Below are 23,790 nucleotides of genomic sequence, written 5' to 3' on the forward strand. Positions count from 1 at the left end.
TTTTTTGAAAGACTGGCTCATGTAAAATATCTGAAAGTATGACACAGCTCTCCTGTTACACTTTATGGACTCCTGAGCTTCACCATGAGGGCCTGTCTTTATTCACTGAAATCCACTTTTATAATGAATTCACAGTAATCACTGACACCTTCAGAGCATTACATTCATTAAAGACGTCTTCTACACCTACTCTTCCAGACGACCGACACATACTTCAACCACTGCAGGTTAACCAGCCACTCATCAGTAAAGCAAAAACTAAATGTAAATGTCCTCATGTGGAAAAGACTGAAACACAACTCCCACATATCACTAATGTAACAGATCCATTTAGGGAGAGTGAGAACACTAGGCTGGATGTGTTTTAATGCAGGAACATTCATCATGTCCTGAGTTCAACAAATCATTTACATTGAATATGTGAGCTGGATGGTTACACGATACAATGTGATTGTCAACAATAACTGCAATGAACGCTGGTTTGAGGGCGGAGTCAAGGAGGCCATTTACGTGAAAAGGGAAAGACCCTCTCTGAATCAAGGAGGGGGCCTAAGGGTACATCTGTCACCATCTTACAATGCTGTGATTGCAGCCGTTCTCCAACTCTCTGTGAATGGTACTCAAGACCATTGATCAGTGGTTGTTGATCAATGGTCATGAGAATTTGCATAATCATGATTAAGGAACTGACCTCCCAGCCCATTGTTCCTTCAGTCGGCTGGTTTCTCTGACTGAAAACGCTACGTCCAGAAGAACAGGATCAACTTTTGGAGATTTACTTCCCTGGATGATTGAGCACGCATCAAGACCTTTAATCAGGCCAACAAATATCTTGTACTCAATTTTAGCAGCAGCCATTGTGACACTGATGATAAAACTTGTGTAAAAGTGCGAAGCTGTAAAAAAGTAATTATAAAAAAGCATTTTTGTAGCTAAATGTTACTGGATAGCTGTTTCATCTGTAACACATCAAAATAACCTGCTAAGGTTTAATAGGCTATAAGGAACACACTCACTTCCTGAGCCCTGGGCAATAAGAGACGTTTTGTGTTTTATAATTTATTGATATGTTTGATCCTTTCTGACCTGCGTTAATGAAGCAGTCATTAGAGCACCATGTCCGCTATAATAGTTCTGTAGTTTGATGCTTGAGTCGTTGCAGACTTGTTGAAACTCCCTCACCCGTCAAAGCAGCGTCTTTGTTATTGGAGTCCAGCAGATGGCAGTGTTTCACTGTCTGACGGCTGTCTGAAGCTTCAGCTGGTTTATCCGTTTGCTATGTTTGCCATGTTACAGTGGGGAGGAAAAACTCCTTTTTGACAGGAATATCTAGACATGAGTGATTACTGCAGTGGGGCACTATCTGTGCTATCTATAAGAAATGTTAGCAACAATAAAACTCTGAGGATCAGGGCTCCATTTCACTCCAGTGTTCAGTGGCATTTTAAAAGAGTGAATACCGACGCTGAATGTCTTTGTAAAGCAAAAGCACTTTGTTAGCCTTTACAGAGCAAAGCTATGGATCAATGTGCAGTGAAGAAAAATCCAGGTGGCCAGTCTGTCCTTTCCTAACCAATCACAGAGCTCCTTACATTGTTGCGCTGGAGAATAACTAAATATAATATAAATATAATATAAAGATGATATTGAAAATAATCTTTTGTAGAGTCACTACTTAGTGGGCAGAGGACAGTTATCACTTTGCTGGATGCTTTAAAGTCGCATGTTCTGTATTTGCAGATTAACAGGATATTAACAGATTAACAGCTTTCATTAGACTTCATATGATAATCAACAGTGAAGTGTTTCTCTTTCAGTGTTTATTCTTGCTCATTGAATGATCTCTGTTCAGATAATATGCTGCACTCATCTCATGTTTCTTTAAATACGGCATCACTTGTCCAGCTGTCAAACTCTGAAAGAGTTACAGTTTCACCACTGAGCACTTTGAATGGTTATTCTTTTATTTAAAAGCACTTATTCTAGCTGCATCATCAATACGACAAAAACTGTGACTTCAACAAAAATGTATCTAAAAATATTTAGGGGGAAATGTTCCTACACCCCTCATGTAAACGTTACACCTCCAAAAGGGAGAAATAATCAGAATAAGGCGTAATCATTGTCTTGATAATAATGACCATGAAAATGAAACTAGGCCTACCTTTAGTTCAGCACACTCAGTGTTGCATAAAGACATGCGAACATGCCATCATCCATTCTGGAGCCTACTTTTAAAAAGAGCGAGCTGTTTATTCTGGCTGAGTAGCAAACAGAACCAACCATGAAAACCTAAACTGGGAAAACACTCGGAAACCTTGAACACTGGGAATATGGAGACACAGGGGGTAGGTGAACAGGCACTCTGACAAAGGACAGAGGAAAACAGATACAGTATATACACTGAGGGGTGATCCGGGAGTGGACAAACATGGGAACACAGACTAGGATTATCAAAATAAGACAAGAAGTAGCACGAACACAGAGACTGAGATAAGGACACATGAGCTTGACACTAGGATGGAAATAAACAAACATGGGAACACACGACGGACTGAGGAGACAAGGACAACACACAAAGAGAGGGACACTGGAAACAGGTAAAGGAGACAAAAACCCAGAGACAGCACTAAGACACAAAGAGAGGGAGACACAAGACGGGCTGGGGACACTAAGGGGACGCCGAGGACAGAACACAGAGACGAACTCTATGACAGACATTACGTGACAACAAGACTGACATCCACAGGAGACACAGAAAAAACAATAATCAGAAAATTCACGAATGCAGGAAAAGTAAACTAGGAAACTTCAGTCAGTATAAGAACACAACAATAATGATGAAGCAACATTCAAAAGTCCACCAACACAAAACACTGGGACAAAGACCCAGAACCATGACACACAGACACTGACAGTGTTCTTGTTAATGCTCTGCCTCCTCTGGATCTTATTTAGTTAGCTAAAGTGGACTGCAGTCTTTCATTTATTGATATCATTAATAGTTTACCCATATTAGACTCTTTAGTCCACCTGAATCAAACATAACAACATGTTACAAGCTGTTTTGCTGCTTCCAGTGTCTCAGATCTCATGCAAACAAGTGGCTGGCTCAGTGAATGTTAATTTAGCACATGTTATATAGAATAGAATAGAATAGAATAGAATAGAATAGAATTCAACTTTATTGTCATTGCACACGCACAGGTACAGGGCAACGAAATGCAGTTTGCATCCATCCAGAAGTGCTTTAGTGATATAGATATATTACAATATATATTAGCAATAGTATAGATATGTAAGTATATTACAGAAATGGGTCTATTATGGTATGTTATAATGTACACGGTATGAAGTATGTTGTGAATATTCTATAACTATAAGTATGTACAGGCTGTAGTGAGTACAAGCTATGTACAGGCTATGAACAGGATATAAATATGAAAAACTATACAGAATATGAAATAAATAACTTTACAGAAATCTGAGATATACAGCTATACAGAAATGGGAACTATGCAAGTTGTAAACAGTTGTAGGGTTAAAGATTATCGAATGTACAGAATGATTATTTACACAGAGCTATACAGTAGTGCAGTTAAGATAAGTGAGGGTGTAGATAGTTTCTACAGAGGCTATATAAAGTGCTAGTGGTTGTGAGTGGTGGTTCAGTCCATGTTATTATTGTGTGTTTGAGGGTACAGTTGTCCATTGTGGGTGTGTGTATGTTCAGTCCATATGTTAACGTGGGTCAGATGTCAGGAGGCAGAGTTCAGGAGTCTGACAGCTGTGGGGAAGAAGCTGTTCCGGTACCTGGTGGTCTTAGTCCGGAGGCTCCTGTAGCGCCTCCCAGAGGGCAGGAGGGTGAAGAGTCCATGTGATGGGTGACTGGGGTCTTTGATGATTTTCCCAGCCCTTTTCAGACACCGCTTCCTGTAGATGTCTTTTATGGCAGGAAGTGGTGCTCCGGCGATGCGCTGGGCAGTTTTCACGACCCTCTGCAACGCCTTCCGGTCCGAGGCAGAGCAGTTCCCGTACCAGACTGTTATACAGTTGGTCAGGATGCTCTCGATGGTGCAGCGATAGAAGTTCACCAGGATGTCTGAGGACAGGTGGTTCTTCCTCAGAGTCCTCAAGAAGAAGAGGCGCTGATGAGCCTTCTTGACCAGCTTGGAGCAGTTGGTCGTCCAGGTGAGATCCTCGGAGATGTGGACTCCCAGGAACTTGAAGCTGCTCACACGCTCCACAGCCGTCCCCTTAATGTGGATGGGTGGATGTGGGTCAGCATTCCTCCTGTAGTCCACGATGAGCTCCTTGGTCTTCTCGGTGTTAAGCAGCAGGTTGTTTCTGTCGCACCACTCAGCCAGACGATCCACTTCCTCCCTGTAGGCGGCCTCATCGTTGTCACTGATGAGGCCAATCACCGTGGTGTCATCTGCAAACTTAATGATGGTGTTGGAACCATCAGCAGGTCTGCAGTCGTGGGTGAAGAGGGAGTAGAGGAAAGGGCTCATCACACAGCCTTGTGGTACACCGGTGTTCATTGTGATGGTAGATGAGCAGTGGTTATCCAGCCGGACATGTTGGGGGCGGTTGGTCAGGAAGTCCAGTAACCATTTGCAGATGAGGGAACTGATGCCCAGGTCTGTCAGTTTCTTGATGAGTTGTGAGGGGTGGATTGTATTGAATGCTGAACTGAAGTCTATAAACAGCATTCTGGCGTAGGTGTTGTTGTTGTCCAGGTGTGAGAGGACAGAGTGCAGTGCGATGGAGACTGCATCCTCTGTGCTCCTGTTCTGGCGGTATGCGAATTGGTGGGGGTCCAGGGTGGGGGGGAGACAGGATTTGAAGTGTGCTAGGACCAGCTGCTCTAAGCACTTAGTGATGATGGGGGTGAGTGCTACTGGGCGGTAGTCATTGAGGCAAGATGGGTTGGAGTTTTTGGGTATCGGGACGATGGAGGTGGATTTGAAGCAGGCCGGTACCACAGCGTGGGCCAAGGACAGATTGAATATGTCTGTGAGCACTCCTGCAAGCTCCCCAGAACACGCTCTGAGAACACGCCCGGGGATGCCATCGGGACCTGCAGCCTTGTGGACATTGATCCTGCTCAGCACCGCTCCTACATCGGTGGGGGAGAGAGTCAGAGGTTGGTGGTCTGGCGTCATGTCTGCTTTGGTTGTGGTTGTGGGGTTCCCTCGCTCAAAACGAGCATAAAAGTTGTTGAGCTCGTTGAGGAAGGAGACATCAGAGGATGCGGGGGAGGGTTTGGTGGTCCTGTAGTCTGTAATGGTCTGGAGTCCTTGCCACATGCGTCGGGGGTTGGAGTTGGAGAAGTGTCCTTCTTTTTATAATGGTGTTTGGCTTTTTTGATGCCCTTCTTTAGATTAGCCCTGGCTGTGCTGTAGGCGTGTGCATATCCTGACCTAAAGGCGGTGTTGCGGGCCTTCAGGAGGAGACGAACATCCCGGTTCATCCAAGGCTTCTGGTTGGGGTACATGGTGATCCGTTTCTGGGTGGTGACCAGAAACGGCTCCAGCCAGGTTGGAATACACATGGTCTAAAGTCTTGTCTCCTCTGGTGTGGCAGGAGACATGTTGGTGGAATCTGGGGAGGACTGTCTTTAAGTTGGTGTGGTTGAAGTCGCCAGCAACAATAAAAGCAGCCTCGGGGTGTTTATTCTGGTGTTTGTTAATGGCTGCAGAAAGTTCTTTCATGGTCCGATATATCTCTGTTCAGATATTATGTTGTACTCATTTTTTTCCTTTATTCAAATAAGAGCAGTTATTGTTCATTTAATCAAACGCTGCTCAATCATCCATGTAACGAAAACTTTGATTCTCTTCATCTGGATGTAACGTTTTCAGAATCAACTTTTTTGGGAGCTGCAAAGCAGTTTCAGCTCAGAGCACCGTTCATGTTAACTTTTGCACCACTTATTGAAGCTGCATCATCATTTCCATCGAAGCTGTGTGTTGACACAGCTTCTTCTGTCATTGCATCCTCTTGTTTTTTTCTTGCTCTTGGCCTTTGTCTTTGAGCCAGAGAGATGGAGGTCCATGGCGTCATGTAAAACTACTTTGAAATTCTGACCATTTGATAATAAATTGTGAAAATGTATAATTTGAACATATTTGTTTTCACTCAGCACTACAAGCTGTATGTTCTTGCTTTTGAGCCCCGCACTCCCTCCTTTTTCCAATTCGTTTACTTCTCATTAGCACTCAGGGATCTGCACAGCTTAGGAGTCGCTGGCTGTCCCCTCTGTGACCTTCCCCAAACTGCAGCTTAAATTCATGCTCAAGCCATCTGCCATTATCTACTAAAAATGCTATCAAACCTAAAAAAAGGATGCGGTCTCAGCTGGTGAAATTGCATTATACACCGCTTTGAGGCAACTGTAGATAATTCATTTATCATTATTCAACATTGACAAATAGTAGTTGACTAATATCAGGAGCCAAAAGGAAACAAAAAAAACAACAACCCCAAACTAAACTAATATTTCAGATGCCGGAAAAAAATGATTACAGTTGTTCAAATTTGCTGTCACCGAGTTAGGTGTGATACATGTACATCAATCTTACATGTAAAAAGTAGAAAACTGAAAGTAAATCTGAAATATAAAAATGAACTGGTTCTTATATAAAACCTTTCTACTCTCTACAACTTGCCTCATTCACCCAATCACTTCTTTTTTTTCTCTGTAAGTGCTTTCTATCTAACATTAATACACATTCATCCTCCCGATGGATGCATCGGAGAGCAACTTGGGGTTTGCATCTTGCCCAAGGATATTTGGCATGCAGGCTGGAGCAGAGGGGGATTGAACCAGTAACTTTCTGATTAGTAGGTTTCCTACCTGAGCTACAGACACCCCAATTTATGGTGCTTTGGAAACAACACGTTCTCATCCCGACAGGTAACGATGCTATGTGACAAGTCATCAGTATGCATTTGGAGGCATGAGAGCCGTTTGGAATGAATCTATACATGTAAATGTGTTTTTTGTTCTAATCATGAATCGCTTTGAAAAACACTACCTGATAGGGTTAAGGTTAAAGTTATGGATAGAGTTAATGTTAGGAGCCTCTGCTCCAAGTGTGTGTTACTGCTGCGAGCAGCGTTCGGTTGTTTTCAAATGGGAATCTGGAGCATCTCATAAGGATGCGGAACGATACCTTTCACGTTACTATGAGATGCCTCAGGCCATGACAAACTTTTGGTATGTTATAAGAACTGAGGGCAGCTGTATTTGGGCCTTTATTGGCTACAGAGATTCATTAGAGGTAAGGGTAAGGAAATGTGGCTTCCAGTAATTGTCCTGAACATACACCTGAGAAAACTTCAAAATCAGAAAAAAAAGCATCAAAGTAATCTTAAAATGTGTAATGTGCTTGTTACTCTGCTACAACTGGGATCATGTACTGCATAAAAAGACTAGATAGTCTATGTGATGTGGATGCTAGAGCGAAAGCCATGGTTGATATTTGACCTTGTAGTATTTTATAGTTTCCTTCCTGGAGCCAAATAGAGAAACAAATGAAGGCCCCAATTGCAAGAAGATGCTAGCATAAAACAAGCAATATAAAGACAACATATTCTGATCAAATAGCGCTGCAGTCATTGTCTTCATACTGGTAGTGATGATGCATTTCTGATAAATGCCTGTAAAAGAAAGACTAACCATATATGGTGCTCAGTGGTGAAACTGCTTTGTAAGTTCCTTACAAACCATTTTATACTGATTAAAAAACCAGAAATGAGAATGCTATATCTGAGCAGAGATAAGCAACAGACAGCTGTGAAAGTAAGATATTCAAATTCACTGAGCCAAAGACGCAGCTACAGAACTCATGACTCAAGAGTTTGCAAAATATATCCTTTCAAGAAACAAAGTTAAAAATGAGCTTATTGTTCATTATGATAGCGAGCGATATTCCACAGGGCATTGACAGATCCAAACCACTTCACACTTCACACACTTTAGAATTAATCCTGAACAGCTCACCACAACATTGTTTTCTCCACGGGATCTGCACACAGGAAAATAAATAATGATGGGACATACTGAACATTTGTGGAGAAATCCAGTACGTTTTTTATGAAGCACGTATCAAGGCTTGCTTATTTAAGAGTGAGTAATGTCTCTGATAAGAAAATTATTAGAGTCTTGCTGTTTCAGAAAGTGGTTTGAGTGCTGGTGTGATTAATGACCATATACAGTGGTCCCTCGTTTATCGCAGGAGTCACTGATAGATGAAATCCATGAAGTAGCCAACTTTATTTTTTACAATTATTATAGATGTTTTAAGGCTGTAAAACCCCTCACTACACACTTTATACACTTTTCCCAGGCAGGCATGAACATTTTCACACTTTTCTCTCTTGTTTGAACACTCTCAAAGTCTTGTAGAAAAATAAGTCCAGTGTTATAGAAGGAAACCAAAGGCACCCGCCGGTGACGATGTTTTGTCGACATTGTTGTGTTTGTTGGGGAGAAAACTTACAAACATACAGTACAGCACGTCAGAGTCACACTGCTAGCGATCGAAGCTTTATGTAAATTTGACCAGCTGAACGCATTCTGTACTGTACAGGAGACACAACACGAGATTGATTGACAATGGTCTAATTGTCTACAGCCAGTCAGGACGCAGAATACAATGCACTTAAAAAAATAAATGAAAAATGCAACAAAAAAGAAAAAATCAGCGAAACAGTGAGGGACCACTGTATGTGCTATTGGATCCCTGCAAAATTCTTCTGCTCATGTTGGAGATTCACCTTTTTCACCTCTTTTTGTGTGTGTGCCAAGCAACTGGGGTACAACAACACCTAATCTATATAATCTAAGCAGAGGTGCATCTATCCAAATCTTTACAGGCTTTCTGTGGGATACCCTTAAACCCCTGCCTACTTAGTACCACGTGAAAGGGTTTTTCTCCAGAGATGGAGAGGTTATTACCAAAAGGAGAAACCAGCTGAGCCAAGGCACAGCGGAAAAAATATTATTTTTAATTAAACTTTATTTTTATAGAACCAAATCACAAATGTGCTTTATATTGTACGATAAAACCCTACAGTAATACAAGGACAACAGAAGACCCAACAATTATATGAACCCCTATGAGCAAGTAGGGTGACACACAAGCAGGTAGGGATGGCATTCTCAATATCACTTATCAATATGATTCTCTTATTGATTCTTATTGGGTTGTAACTGGCTCCACGTTGAGATCTACAACCATCTCTAAGCAGCATATTAAAGGCATTACATTCATGCAGATGAATTGCATGCTGTGGGTCAAATGTTTGTGCATGTTGGAGGCATCGCCCGTTCTTATAGAGTTCAATACTGGGGAAACATGAACCTAGTCAAAAAAGTAATGCATTACACAGAACAGTGTTCTTAAAAGTATTGCAATGCATTATTTACACATTACATCTGTCATTTTTTACAGTGTGGTATGTTGGAGCAGCAGTTTATCGGCAGCTGAGAGGAAGAGGTTGGATAAACTCATCAGGAAGGCCAGCTCTGTTCTGGGATGCACCCTGGACCCAGTGCAGGTGGTGGGAGACAGAAGGACTCTGGCCAAAATAACATCTCTGATGGACAGAGTCTCCCACCCCATGCATGTAGATGTTGCTGAACTGCAGAGCTCCTTCAGTGAGAGACTGCTGCATCCTAGATGCATGAAGGAGCGTTTCCGCAGGTCCTTCCTCCCTGCAGCTGTCAGACTGTACAATCAGAACTGCTCCCAACAAACATAGATGTTTACATCAATGCTGTAACTGCAATAAGTTAGTTAATTAACCAATTCGCACTACAACCTGGTTTGCCTCTTACCTGTAATTATTTTTATTTAATTTAATAACTGTACAGTACTCTCTGTTTATAGTAACCATTGTCCTTAATGTAAATATGTAAGAAAAATTGTGTATGTTTCTGTTCTGTGTCCTGTGTACTGTTTGTTTGTATATTTGTCTTTTTGGCTGCTGTTACAACCAAATTTCCCCTTGTGGGACAATTAAAGGATTATTCTATTTTATTCTACTTTTGTGTTACTCTGTAAAATAGCTGAAACACATTGTCACATTATAACCAGTAACAGTATAAACCTTAGGAAACAGTCCCACACACCAACACAAATCCCGGTCCTAATGAGGACACACATATGAACTTTCTCTTAGTATTTAGGTATGAACACAATGTAACAATGAAAGCCACGCAGCCTTTAAAGCGATCGCCACAGTGATTCTACTTTGGAAACACGAACAGGTAGAAATGGAGGCGTCAAGCCTGATCGTTCAACCTGATTGTTTGGCCTGCAAATATGCAAGAAAACTTTTTTTTTCGTAAAACAGTAGAAAAGCCAGCTATGAGTGACAAACTACATTTGCGTGATGCTGTGGTCATGTTGCATTAAGTTTCTGAAACACAAACAGAGAAGTGGTACATTTTCTTAGAACTGGTGCACTGGTGATGTAGGTGATAATTTAAATGATTACATAAGGCGGTGCTGCTGAAATGTATAAAAATGAAAGTGACAAGAACCAAGTGTTCTTTGTTCCAGTTTGACTGACTTGAACGTAACAGCGTGTCTCAGCTACACTCTGCTCATCTCGAGTCTTCGCTCCTCATTTGGTAAGAATGTTTTGTTTGTGCAATAAAAATATTTAATTCTCAACAGGCTCATGTTCTACACCTCCAAGGAAGTATAACAACCCTCGCTCCTGCCACACTTTACCTACTTTTACAATCCAGACACGGGCTTAAAAACATGCTGACATTATCTGGGTTCTGTGAGCACACAAATCCTGCATAAGCTACATGCATGTACAGTTTGAGACCAGTCTTTATGTTAGATAATCTTTCATTTTCATTCACACTGACTATCAGATGTTGCCTATTCAGTCATGTATTTGATTTATTGTAATCTTTCGCCAGCTTCAGAGCCTTTCACCTGCTGCTCCACACGACCCACTTGTGCCTGAACCGCTGCAGGTTAACCAACCAACCAACCAACAACCACTCATTCACTCATCAGTGAAGCAAAAATAAGGTAATCTCATGCTGGATGCCTTTTAGTGCAGCAAAGGTCGTGAGGTTCTTGAGTTGAGTTTTATTCGTTTTCAGATGTGCAGTGCAGATTTGTTATTACAGACCAAGCCACAATACACGAGGAGATGTGAGGAAAGCTTCCAGCGTTTACATTTATGATGATTTCATGTCCGAGTCGACGTTTAAGTTCTTGCAAATTGTTTCATTGTGTGATGTAAAGATTTCTGGCTGGCGATCAGTTTGTGAAAAGACAAAATCAAAATTCTAATGTGTCTCACTATAAGACATTTAGATTCAACAGCAATTTAAGACTCGGCCCCTTAGTTCCAGTAAAAGATACTCTTAATGCTTCTACACACCAAAACACTTATGATACGTTCATGCTCCATAGTCTGTGGGAACAGTTTGGGGATGGCCCCTTCCTGTTCCAACGTCACTGCACACCAGTGCACAAAACAAGATCCATAAAGACATGGATGAGCGAGTTTGGCCTGCACAGAGTCCTGATCTCAACCTGAAAGAACTGCTCATAAATAGAGCAGAGACTGCAAGTTAATGTGTGAGATCAGTGGCTGACCTCATAAATTCCCCATACACTCCTAAACGCTGTGGAAAGCATTTACAGGGAGGTCGACATCATATGGATTAAAAATAGGATGTAATTCAAGTTTATATGTGTGTGTGAAAGCAGAGGAACAGAATCTTTTGGCAACATAGTGTATGTAACAGTAGAATATGAATGAAGGGGAAGGAGTGTATGAGAAGTCCCTGAGCACCCAAAGACAAAAGCAAAGTAACTAAGCAATCATTCAGCAGCTGATCCGACGCTTCTTGCTGGGCTTGAAGCCAGAATAGGAGCAGGCTCAACAGGAGAGGGCTGGGTGATAGTTGAAGCCTCTGCTTCCTGTTAGATTTGTATTGTTGGATTGTCATTTATGCTTAGAAATATATATTTATATATGCTTAGAAGTATATATTCATTTGTAGATTGAAAGAATGTCTCATCCTAGGAGGTCTGTAACAACTCTGTGTAGCATGAAGAGGGGGGTGCGTTCACTCCTCTTCAGAGAGACACTTGGCTCCAGGCAGGTCTCCCTCATGCATGAGTAACACAAAGAACTTTGCCTACTTGTGTCTTGATTTTTGCTGTGTAGTAAACTGTGGTTTATGCTACAAACCTATCACTTCCCATTGTACTTTAGGAACCACAAGTTAGCATGTAGACTCAAATTTATTACATATTTGTTGCAATAATTTGTGCTTTTTCTGGATAAAATTCTCAATCAGAATATTGTTTCTGTTTTTTCTTCACCAGGTAATAATGAGGATCCTGTTTATCTGTTTGCTGCTCATTGCCACTGAGAGTTCAACGCTTGAAGAAACCCGCTATGGCCAGTTTAGAAGACAGCACATAAACGCCAAGATGACTGCAATGGATTGTGATACGGTTATAAGAAGTAAACAGATCTACAATGTTGACAACAGCTGTAAAGATACCAACACGTTCATCCTTGATAATCCAAGTGAGATCAAAAACATTTGTGTTGAGGGAATATTTGATGAAACACTTCAAATGACAAAAAGTCACAAGAAGTTCAAAGTTGTTAAGTGTGAACTAAAGAAGGAGGGAGCCAGAAAACCCAGATGCCAGTATACTGGTAATCTCCTCACTAACAGATATGTTGCAGTTGCTTGTGAAAATAATTTACCTGTACACTTTGCAAGAGACATTCTGGTCTTAGACGGCTAACAACTAGTGTTAAGTATGTTCAGGAAAGCCCCTAATATTATTTTTTCTTTTCTCTTTGGTGGAAGCAAAACTTAGCTGTGAAGACTGTTAACCTGTAGCTAAACACACAATGAATTTGAATCTCTCTAAAACTGCAAAGTAATCACAGAACATCGAACGATTCCTGAAGCTCGTGTTGCTTTGAGTTTGTGGTCCAAAGCATTAACATGTCGTAACAGTAACATGCTGCCACTTGTTCAGTGATTCTGTCATCAGCCATGGCTGGCTTGTGACGCAGTGCCAAAGGTGACTGTGTTTCTGTGATACTTTTACAGTCTGGACGATGTCAATGACTAGTCTCATGATCACACACATTTCACTGAACACACATGAGCTGTTTCTCTGTCAGTCACAGCAGGAGGAAGACTGTCACTTTTTTGTCTTTTTACCTTTGACTCTGTCATTTCTTTTGGAGCTTAGTAAACAACCTGAACACGCGTTAGCCACTTTTTAATTTCTTTCTTTGTTTTTAGCAGCATTCCAGGGCTGTGTGCTGCCCAGCAATTTTGTTTTTCAAAGCATGTTTCTTGTGTTTGAGCAATAAAAAAAGTTACTAAAAAAACCATCTGGTTACACGTCATTTTTCTTTATACTACCTGAGCTGGTACATAATAAATACAACAATAAATACTGTACCTTCTACAACACGACTTGTGTAGATGAGTTAGTAATATCTCTCCCGAGCTTGCAGAATTAACTAAATTAAACCACATCCCACTTTTAAAGACAGTAGAAGGCGACCTGGCTAGATGGATTTCTCTACCCATATCACTCATGGGAAGGGTCGCCGCTATAAAAATGATGGTCTTGCCAAAAATAAACTATTTATTTTCAATGATCCTAAATAAGCCATCACAAGATTGGTTCAGATCTCTAGACTCGTATATTTCTAAATTCCTTTGGAAAGATAAATCCCCACGTATCAGCTTAAAAACACTACAAAGGACCAAGGATAAAGGAGGATTAGATCTGCCTAACTTTAATCACTACTTTTTAGCCAACAGGCTTCAGTTCATCTCTAGATGGTTTAAACACATCTTCTTAGATGAAACCTGGATAGATGTAGAACAGGCACTATGTAATAACCTAGAGATTTCAGACCTACCATTTATCAGCTCAAACATCAAACGACATGAATGCTTTAAAAGCATCAATATCAGCTCTTCTCTGACAGCATGGTGGGAGTTTCTAAAATTGACGGCGTCTTCATTAATCCCATGCAAACGTACACCTATCTGGAACTATCCGGACATATTACAAAACAATAACATGATAAACTTTCCAGTTTGGAGTTATAAAGGAATTAAAAACTTGGAACATATATTGGAAGGAACAGACTTTATTTTATTTGACAGACTAGTTACACAATATGGGATCAACAAGAAAATACTTTTGGAATATCAACAAATTAAATCCATAGTAAAAAAAAGAAATTTAATTCCAGTGAAGCTGAATTACAAACACCACCAAGTGTGGTACAATTTTTTAATCTACCCCCCCCCCCAAAATTATTGTCTAAAATATACAGCACACTTTCTAAAGTAGATGAATCAATATCCCTTCCGATTGCAAAATGGGAAGCAGATTTATCAATCAGCTTAGACCAAATCCTTTGGTCTCAGATATGCTTAAAAACCTTTCAATGGATCAGAAATCCCAGTTTGCCATTAATACAATACAAAATATTACACAGAGTGCACTATACTGGTCATAGGATGTTCAAGATCGGCTATACGTCTTCCAACAACTGCTCACACTGCACAGCAAATACACCGGACAATTATATCCACGCTCTTTGGTTCTGTCCACCAGTTCAGAAGTTTTGGCGCAAGATATGTGACGACTTATCAAAGTGTCTGAAATGTAACATTCCAGCCTCCCCTTTAGTATGCTTGCTGGGCAACTTGGATGAGGTCACTACAGAAATAAACACAGCCCACGTTGTTTTTACGGCCCTATGCATTGCCAAGAAAATGGTCCTCATTAACTGGAAAAATAAAAATAATCTTAATTCTAACCAATATAAAAACCATCTAATAGATCACATTAGTCTTGATACAGCCTCTGCCATCACATTTGATCAATCCCTCTGGACTACTTTGATTGGCTTCATCACCTAGTGGGGGTGGGGGGTCATGGTTTAGTTCTGCCTTCGCTATTGTGGTTGATATGGGGGTCGGGACGGCCTTAGGGCATCTAGGGATTCCCTAGGGACGTTTTCCCTGTGGCCATGACCTGGTAAGGGGCTCTGGTGGCTCTTAGATGGTGTTTTCCTTGTGGCTGCTTACAGCGGAGATGGGGGAGGGTCTGTGCTGGTGGACGTTGGTTACTGGCCTGGTAGCCTGGCTGCCCCTGGGTGGGTCCGGGATGGGCGTGGAGGCTTGGGGGTCTGGGGGTGCTCCGCCCCCAGGCTGGGGCTCTGGCTGGGCCTTGGGGCCTTGGGTCCTGGTTGTTGTGTCGCCGGGGTGGTGCATGGGGGCTCAGCCCCGGAGCGGGGGACCTCTGGTGCATCGGCCTGAATGGAGGGCTCTCTAACTGGTGGGGAGGCTGTTACATCTTTGCAGGAGGTCTCCTCTCTACAGGAGCAGACTCTGCAGGTGGGGGAAAGATATTGGAGAGGTGGAGAATGACTCAACCTGGGTGTCTATTGTCTTGTGTAGTCTGGGAGAAGATTGGATGACGGGGTGGGTGCATTTTTCTCTGCAGTGGGGTCGGGTGGGCTGTCCCGGACTCTGTGGGGCCGGGTGGTGCTGCTGCTGTGGGTCCCGGTCCGGATGGGCCTGGGCCCTCTTGCCCCGGTGGGTTCCAGAGTGTGGGGGTGCCTACTGGGGTCAGCGGGGGAGCTTGGGTGTAAGACTCCACCTCTCTGGGGACATCTCGGGCTCTCCGAGGTGTGGAGACCTCTCCCCCCTCGGCACGCTCCCTGCCGGTGGCTGGTGTTGGTGTGTTGGTGGTTCTGGGGGCGACTGTGGCTCAGGGATTTGGGAAGCCTCGCTTCTGTCAGTCTGCCCCAGGGCAGCTGTGGCTACAACTGTAGCTTGCCTCCACCAGTCTTATGAATGTGAGAGTGAATGAATAGTGGAATTGTAAAGCGCTTTGGGTGCCTAGAAAAACTCTATATAAATGCAATCCATTATTGTTATTCGTTTTGGTGTCTGGGGCGGGGCGCTCATGTATTTACCGACTCACTCCTGGTGGCCGATTGGCGGGGCCTGGCACCTGTGGCCCAGCTAGGCCCCTTACGGGGGGTCGGGTGCCCTCAGGCCTCTCGGCCTGATACCCGGTCTTCTCTGGCACAGCTGGCTGCTGGCAGAGCCCGCGGGCACATCACTGCAACCCCCTCTGGCCTCTGCTCCGTGGCTGCTGGGTGACCTCTCGTTTGGGGCTCTCCTCAGCTCTTCCCAGGAGGGTGGCACGTTGGCCCCCTGGTGGTCCTCCTCGGGTCCTCGTACTCTGGGGCCTCTGGATGTCTGGGGCCTGGATCTCCTCCATACCTGCTTCATGCCCTGGGGGACGGGGCTATGGCTCCCCACACTCCCTAGCAGATCGTTACATGGAGAAACCTTTTGAATACAAGCGTGCTGATCCACACAGGTGTGTACACAGGTGTGCACACAGGTGTTCACAGACACAAACTACACCTTTCTTGGCTGCTGCCTGAAAGCACATTGTGCGCTGTCGATCTTGCGTGCTGTAACATAACATCTAATATTTGGTATCTACTGTTATCTACTGTTAGCTGTTTTATTGTGATGGTGCTATATTTATTATGTTGCTCTTTCTTGTTTGTTTTCTCTTCTGTTTTTTCTTATCTCCATACAGGTGATCCAGGTGTTTTGTTTGTTTTTCTTTTTTTCTTCCCCCCTTTCTCACCGTCTCTTCTCCCCTCTATTTTTTTTCTCCCCCTCTCTTTCTTTCATTCTTTCTCCCTGTCCTATCCCCCAGTCATGTCTGTCCCATCTGTAACAACCAAAAATCAAATCAAATAAATATATAATTATAATAAAGGTCAATCAAATGGCCCAAACGCAAGACCGTGATGATCCAATTGGTAAAGTAAAGCCGCTTGGCATCTTTCTTGGCCTTCAGACAACAATTCTGATGGCTAAAGATCCAAACGGGACAGGCAAAAAAAAAAAAAAAAAGATGAGTCAGTGAAGCAAACTGATCAGCTGTCTTATTGTGTCTTTTGTGTGTTTGGTTTTGTGTATTCAATGAACCGAACGCCGTCTTTACTGCACGAGGGTGTGACCATCCACATCCTTTCATCTGTCCACTGTCAGCCAATAATTTTGTAAAAATCTGGCCAAGTCTTCCAAGCTTTTCCTTCTGACCAGATGCAGATTTCTGTACCATCACTTTATTGCCCTTATACTGTTCAGCACACAGTGTATGTGCGCTAAAACAGAAACTGTTTCACTGCTTCTTTGTAGTGGCAGGTTACAAAACATCATAAGATGCTGAGTGGCCATACAAGATGGAATTTGGTTAGCAACAACTCTCTGAGGCCTTTACTGTGAAACACAACGCTGTCTTATCCGGTTAACTTCAAGATTTAATGTGGGATTTTTTTGTAATCCAAGACATAATGCCAGGTCAACTCATGCTTTGAACCTAATCTGCTCCAGAGCAAATCATGTTCCAAATGTGAGATCAACAGGTAGAAAATCACCACCTACTAACCAGTAAGACCGAAAAAGAACAAAATAAATAAAATCCCCGATCCTGGAAGATCCCTCAGACCACTGTGTGCAGAGAGTAGGAGGGTGTAATGTCTTTGTCTTTCCATGATGAGCAACAATAATGAACATAGATTCTCTACAACAACTTTATTGTTTTGGAAGTATTAATATATTATCCCAAAACTTCTACATTTAACCTTTTAATCAGACCAGCAAAAATCTAGTATTGAATTTTAGCAGCAGTCATAAAAAATTATTTGCTAAAAGCATTTTTGCAGCTGAATATTTTAAATTACAGTTAACTTTACTTTTTGGCTGTTTTACCTGTAAGACATTAAAATAACATGCTAAGGTTTAATAGTCTATATGGAATACACTCTGAGGCCTGGGCAGTGTTGTGCTAATAAGAGAAGGTTTGTGTGTGCAGTGAAACAGTAATTTTTTGTATTTCACAATTTATTGATATGTTTGATCCTTTCTGACCTGCGTTAATGAAGCAGTCATTAGAGCACCATGTCCGCTACAATAGTTCTGTAGTTTGATGCTTGAGTCGTTGCAGACTTGTTGAAACTCCCTCACCCGTCAAAGCAGCGTCTTTGTTATTCGAGTCCAGCAGATGGCAGTGTTTCACTGTCATATGACGGCTGTCTGAAGCTTCAATATGATTGTTCGTTTAAATTAGATCGTTTTATACAATAGTTTGTGTTTGCTAGGTTTGCTATGCAACAGTGGGGAGGAAAAACTCCGTTTTAACAGGAATATCTAGACATGAGTGATTACTGCAGTGGGGCACTATCTGTGCTATCTATAAGAAATGTTAGCAACAATAAAACTCTGAGGATCAGGGCTCCATTTCACTCCAGTGTTCAGTGGCATTTTAAAAGAGTGAATACCGACGCTGAATGTCTTTGTAAAGCAAAAGCACTTTGTTAGCCTTTACAGAGCAAAGCTATGGATCAATGTGCAGTGAAGAAAAATCCAGGTGGCCAGTCTGTCCTTTCCTAACCAATCACAGAGCTCCTTACATTGTTGCGCTGGAGAATAACTAAATATAATATAAAGATGATATTGAAAATAATCTTTTGTAGAGTCACTACTTAGTGGGCAGAGGACAGTTATCACTTTGCTGGATGCTTTAAAGTCGCATGTTCTGTATTTGCAGATTAACAGGATATTAACAGATTAACAGCTTTCATTAGACTTCATATGATAATCAACAGTGAAGTGTTTCTCTTTCAGTGTTTATTCTTGCTCATTGAATGGTCTCTGTTCAGATAATATGCTGCACTCATCTCATGTTTCTTTAAATACGGCATCACTTGTCCAGCTGTCAAACTCTGAAAGAGTTACAGTTTCACCACTGAGCACTTTGAATGGTTATTCTTTTATTTAAAAGCACTTATTCTAGCTGCATCATCAATACGACAAAAACTGTGACTTTAGCAAAAGTTTATCTAAAAATATTTAGGGGGAAATGTTCCTACACCCCTCATGTAAACGTTACACCTCCAAAAGGGAGAAATAATCAGAATAAGGCGTAATCATTGTCTTGATAATAATGACCATGAAAATGAAACTAGGCCTACCTTTAGTTCAGCACACTCAGTGTTGCATAAAGACATGCGAACATGCCATCATCCATTCTGGAGCCTACTTTTAAAAAGAGCGAGCTGTTTATTCTGGCTGAGTAGCAAACAGAACCAACCATGACAACCTAAACTGGGAAAACACTCGGAAACCTTGAACACTGGGAATATGGAGACACAGGGGGTAGGTGAACAGGCACTCTGACAAAGGACAGAGGAAAACAGAGACAATATATATAAGACAAGAAGTAACACAGACACCCTTTTCGGTGACAAAAAAGAGAAAATATCCAGTGAAAGGCAGTTCTCTTGGAAAAACTGCCTTATTGATGTCAACGGTCAGAGAAAAATGTCTGATAGGAAGGCAACCGTAGCTCATACAACCATTTGTTGCAACCAAAGAATGCAGAAGAGCGTTTTGGTCAGCTAAGAACAGGAAATTGAAGCTACAGTTCTCAAAATTTGACATGAGAAGATTGGATAAATGTTGCCTGGTCTGATGAGTCTTGATTTCTGCTCTGACATGCAGATGGTCGGGTCAGAATTTGGCATAAATAGCATGAAAGGATGGATCCATGCTGCCTTATGTCAGCTGTGCAGACTAGTGGTGGTGGTGTCACTGTGGGGGGAAGGGGCGGTATTTTTTTGCTGAAACGTTACATAGTGAGTGTGTGTGTGTGTGTGTGTGTGTGTGTGTGTGTGTGTGAGTGAGAGAGAGAGAGAGAGAGAGAGAACAACTTGAAACAAACTGCAGCAATAAGGGCAAACTAGTGCACAGTTATGTTTACGTGAGCGTTATTTTGTATGCATTTGTACAGTTCCATAACTGTGAGAATACATCGATAGCATTTAACTCTAGTAACAGGCATTTGTACCAGTAAGCATGAAAAAGTAGGGAAAAGAACTAGTATGTAAGCACTGACTAGTACTGTAAAGTATATGTGTATATAGGTCAATCGTGGCTCAAGAGTTCGCAGTTCATCCTGTAATTGGAAGGTTGCCAGATTGAGCCCCGCCTCCGACAGTCTCGGTCGTTGTGTCCCGGGGCAAGACACTTCACCCGTTGCCTACTGGTGGTGGTCAGAGGGCCCGGTGGCGCCAGTGTCCGGCAGCCTCGCCTCTGTCAGTGCGCCCCAGGGCAGCTGTGGCTACAATGTAGCTGCCATCACCAGTGTGTGAATGTGTGAATGACTGAATGTAGTGTAAAGCTCTTTGGGGTCCTTGGGGACTAAGTAAAGCGCTGTACAAGTACAGGCCATTTACTGTGCATGTGTTTATGCTCAAGTGTATGAATAAATTAGTCAGTTTTAAACAGTTGCAATTTAAACAGTAGAAGAGTGGCACTATATTTATATATTTATAAAGAATTTCAAACAACAATTAATTGATGCTCAAAGCAGGTTTATTTAATTAATATCCAGATTTCCAATTAGTTCCGAATTGATTCAGCAGCAAATCACATCACCAGTCACTTCAAGGCTGTATGTATTATTGTAAGGTAGACCCTACAATAATACATACAGAGAACCCAACAATCATATGACCCCCTATGAGCAAGCACTTTGGCGACAGTGGGAAGGAAAAACTCCCTTTTTACAGGAAGAAACCTCCGGCAGAACCAGGCTCAGGTCGGGGCGGCCATCTGCTGCGACCGGTTGGGGTGAGAGACTGAAGACGTTTGTTGTAGGTCTGATTGAAGGACTGATGTGATGGTAAGTTGTCTGCTGCTCAGCTTTGAATATTGAGAGATTAGTTGATGGATTTCAAGCCAAATTGTGCCCAAGTTTAAGACCACATTCATTGCTTTTTTTTGTTGATGTTATTGTTTTGGGCTTTTTTTCCACAAGAATTTCTAGCTCCCCTAGAATTCTGGCCACCCAAACGATGATTGCTGCTGAGAGAACACAAGGTTTTGTCCCCCTGTACTATTCATGTCAGTGCAGGGGGTTCTCCTTGAGAGGCCAGGGTGGAAAAAGGGATGCTTCAGAACCTCCGAGGGTGTTATGCGCAGATTTGCATCCAAGGCCAACATTTCTTTGATTAGCCTTACAAATAATGTTTGGCCATTTTCCGGTCCTCGCCTAACTTTCAGCAGTTTTTCGAGGTCATCGAGACACTTAAGTTTTATATATCGAGTTTCCTTTGATCGATAATGTGTCTCGTATTGAAATTGTTCTTGGGTCTTAAATGTCCAGCGCTGTTTGTTGTAGTTATCCTCGATGAAGTAGCAGTCAGTGTACAAGCCAGACTCTAGGAGATGATCTGGTAGCTGACCCTGGGTTTCAATTATGAATTTTAAAACATCATAATCGTCTTCCCCAGGATAGAGAGGCACCCCTGTAGCAAGCTCCACAGCTACCAGCCCCAGAGACCACATGTCGATTGCTTCGTCGTATGGAATGCCAAGCATAACCTCAGGTGCACAATAACCAATTGTCCCCACACGGTCACCAGGAATCACTGCAGAAGCAGGACATGCGAGGCCAAAGTCTATGAGTTTGACTTTGACGGGAGACTCACTGTGGTTCAGCACCATGATGTTTCCAGGTTTGAGGTCAGCATGCACTATTCCCACAGAACCCAGGTGGAACAGAGCATTTGCGAGCTGATGCAAAATTGGCCTGAGTTCTCTCATTGGGAGACCTCGGTTATTCCGGTCCCCAATGTAGTCCCACAGGCTTTGGTCAAGCAATTCGAAATTCAAGCAAATGCGCTGTCCATCGAGGAAATAGTCGTTCCATTCCACAATGTTGCACCTGTCTGGATCCAAGCGTCGTAGCTGCTCCAGGATGAAAATTTCCAGTTTTGCCTGGAGCAGAATTTCAGGGTCGCTCTTGTTGACTTTAATAGCAACGGTTTTGTTGTTTTTTGTATCGCGACATCTGGTTACCAAACCAAAGCCTCCTTCTCCAAGGAAAGCCTCTACCACGTGGTGATCTCCTAAAATGGTCCCTTCCGTTATTTGAAGATCATCTTCAGAGGCAGATGGGTTGGCTGAGGTGTTGATGTCTCCTTTTTGAGGAAATTCAACTGAGTTTTGGAAACTGCAGCTGAATTTTTGCAATCCATGACTTTTCCAGCTTGAAGGCTGCTGAGAGAGCACAAGGAGTTCTCCCCCTGTACTATTCATGTCAGTGCAGGGGGTTCTCCTTGAGAGGCCAGGGTGGAAAAAGGGATGCTTCAGAACCTCCGAGGGTGTTATGCGCAGATTTGCATCCAAGGCCAACATTTCTTTGATTAGCCTTACAAATAATGTTTGGCCATTTTCCAGTCCTCGCCTAACTTTCAGCAGTTGTTCGAGGTCATCGAGACACTTAAGTTTTATCGATCGAGTTTCTTTGGATCGATAATCTGTCTCGTATTGAAATTGTTCTGGGGTCTTAAATGTCCAGCGCTGTTCCTTGTGGTTATCCTCGATGAAATAGCTGTCAGTGTACAAGCCAGACTCTAGGAGATGATCTGGTAGCTGACCCTGGGTTTCAATTATGAATTTCAAAACGTCATAATCGTCTTCCCCAGGATAGAGAGGCACCCCTGTAGCAAGCTCCACAGCTACCAGCCCTAGAGACCACATGTCAATTGCTTCATCATATGGAGTGCCAAGCATAATCTCAGGTGCACAATAACCAATTGTCCCCACACAGTCACCAGGAATCACTGCAGAGGTGTTACATGCGATGCCAAAGTCTATGAGTTTGACTCTGACTTGAGACTCACTGCGGTTCACAACCATGATGTTGACAGGTTTGAGGTCAGCATGCACTATTCCCACAGAACCCAGGTGGAATAGAGCATTTGCGAGCTGATGCAAAATTGGCCTGATTTCTCTCATTGGGAGACCTCGGTTATTCCGGTCCCCTATGTAGTCTGACAGGCTTTGGTCGAGGAGTTCAAAATTCAGGCAAATGCGCTCTCCATCGAGGAAATAGCCGTTCCATTCGACGATGTTGCACCTGTCTGGATCCAAGCGTCGTAGCTGCTCCAGGATGAAAATTTCCAGTTTTGCCTGGAGCAGAATTTCAGGGTCGCTCTTGTTGACTTTAACAGCAACAGTTTTGTTGTTTTTTGTATCGCGACATCTGGTTACAACACCAAAGCTTCCTTCTCCAAGAAAAGCCTCCACCATGTGGTGATCTCCCAAAATGGTCCCTTTAGATATTCCAAGCTCATCTGAGCCGAAGGATGGGTTGGCTGACATGGTGTAAAGTTTGCGCTGTGAATTGGTGAGAAACAAAACTGAACTTGTTTTGGTTTCTCTCGTAAATTGCTCTCAAATCTTCTCAAAAGGGTTTTAGTTGCTGCAGGTCAACGTCCGTTAAGCATAAAGTAACAGGTGAGCGCTCCTATTTATAGGTTTTCGGATCAAAGCAAAGTTATGACGTCAGAAAGGATCAAAGCAAAGTTACCACGTCACAAGCGATCGAAGCGATTCTAATATGTGCGCATGCGCACATATGAGAAGCGATCGAAGGGATTCTAATATGTGCGCATGCGCACACGTGCTTGCTTGTGTAATATTGTTCACACTAAACTTGACTCTAATCAATTTAATATCAGTCAATCAAAGAAAATATTAGTTTTGGAAAATTTTAAAATGACATAACTGACAGTTAAAACATTTTTTGTTCATGTATTTGTATTTGTATTGTCTTCGGGGTTTTTTTTTGC

At 42.5% G+C, this 23,790-nt stretch overlaps 1 protein-coding gene and 1 long non-coding RNA gene across 2 annotated transcripts; one reads left to right on the plus strand and one right to left on the minus strand.

The window, feature by feature from the left end:
* Window positions 1–10,511: 10,511 nt before the first annotated feature.
* On the plus strand, window positions 10,512–12,511 carry LOC147302589 (uncharacterized). The gene is made up of 3 exons (XR_015127124.1): window positions 10,512–10,648; window positions 10,952–11,066; window positions 12,381–12,511. It is a non-coding gene; the product is annotated as an uncharacterized LOC147302589 (long non-coding RNA).
* A 7,995-nt stretch (window positions 12,512–20,506) lies between these two features.
* On the minus strand, window positions 20,507–23,449 carry LOC147302590 (uncharacterized). The gene has a single exon (XM_086281726.1). The coding sequence runs from the start codon at window positions 23,318–23,320 to the stop codon at window positions 20,984–20,986; it is 2,337 nt and encodes a 778-aa protein (XP_086137852.1). The 5' UTR covers window positions 23,321–23,449; the 3' UTR covers window positions 20,507–20,983.
* Between the last annotated feature and the right edge of the window lie 341 nt (window positions 23,450–23,790).

This window comes from Aulonocara sp. 'chitande type north' Nkhata Bay, linkage group LG23 (genome assembly GCF_057382095.1).
Source record: "Aulonocara sp. 'chitande type north' Nkhata Bay isolate Kocher_YH1m ecotype deep benthic linkage group LG23, A_spYH_male_GT1.1, whole genome shotgun sequence".
Taxonomy (NCBI): domain Eukaryota; kingdom Metazoa; phylum Chordata; class Actinopteri; order Cichliformes; family Cichlidae; genus Aulonocara; species Aulonocara sp. 'chitande type north' Nkhata Bay.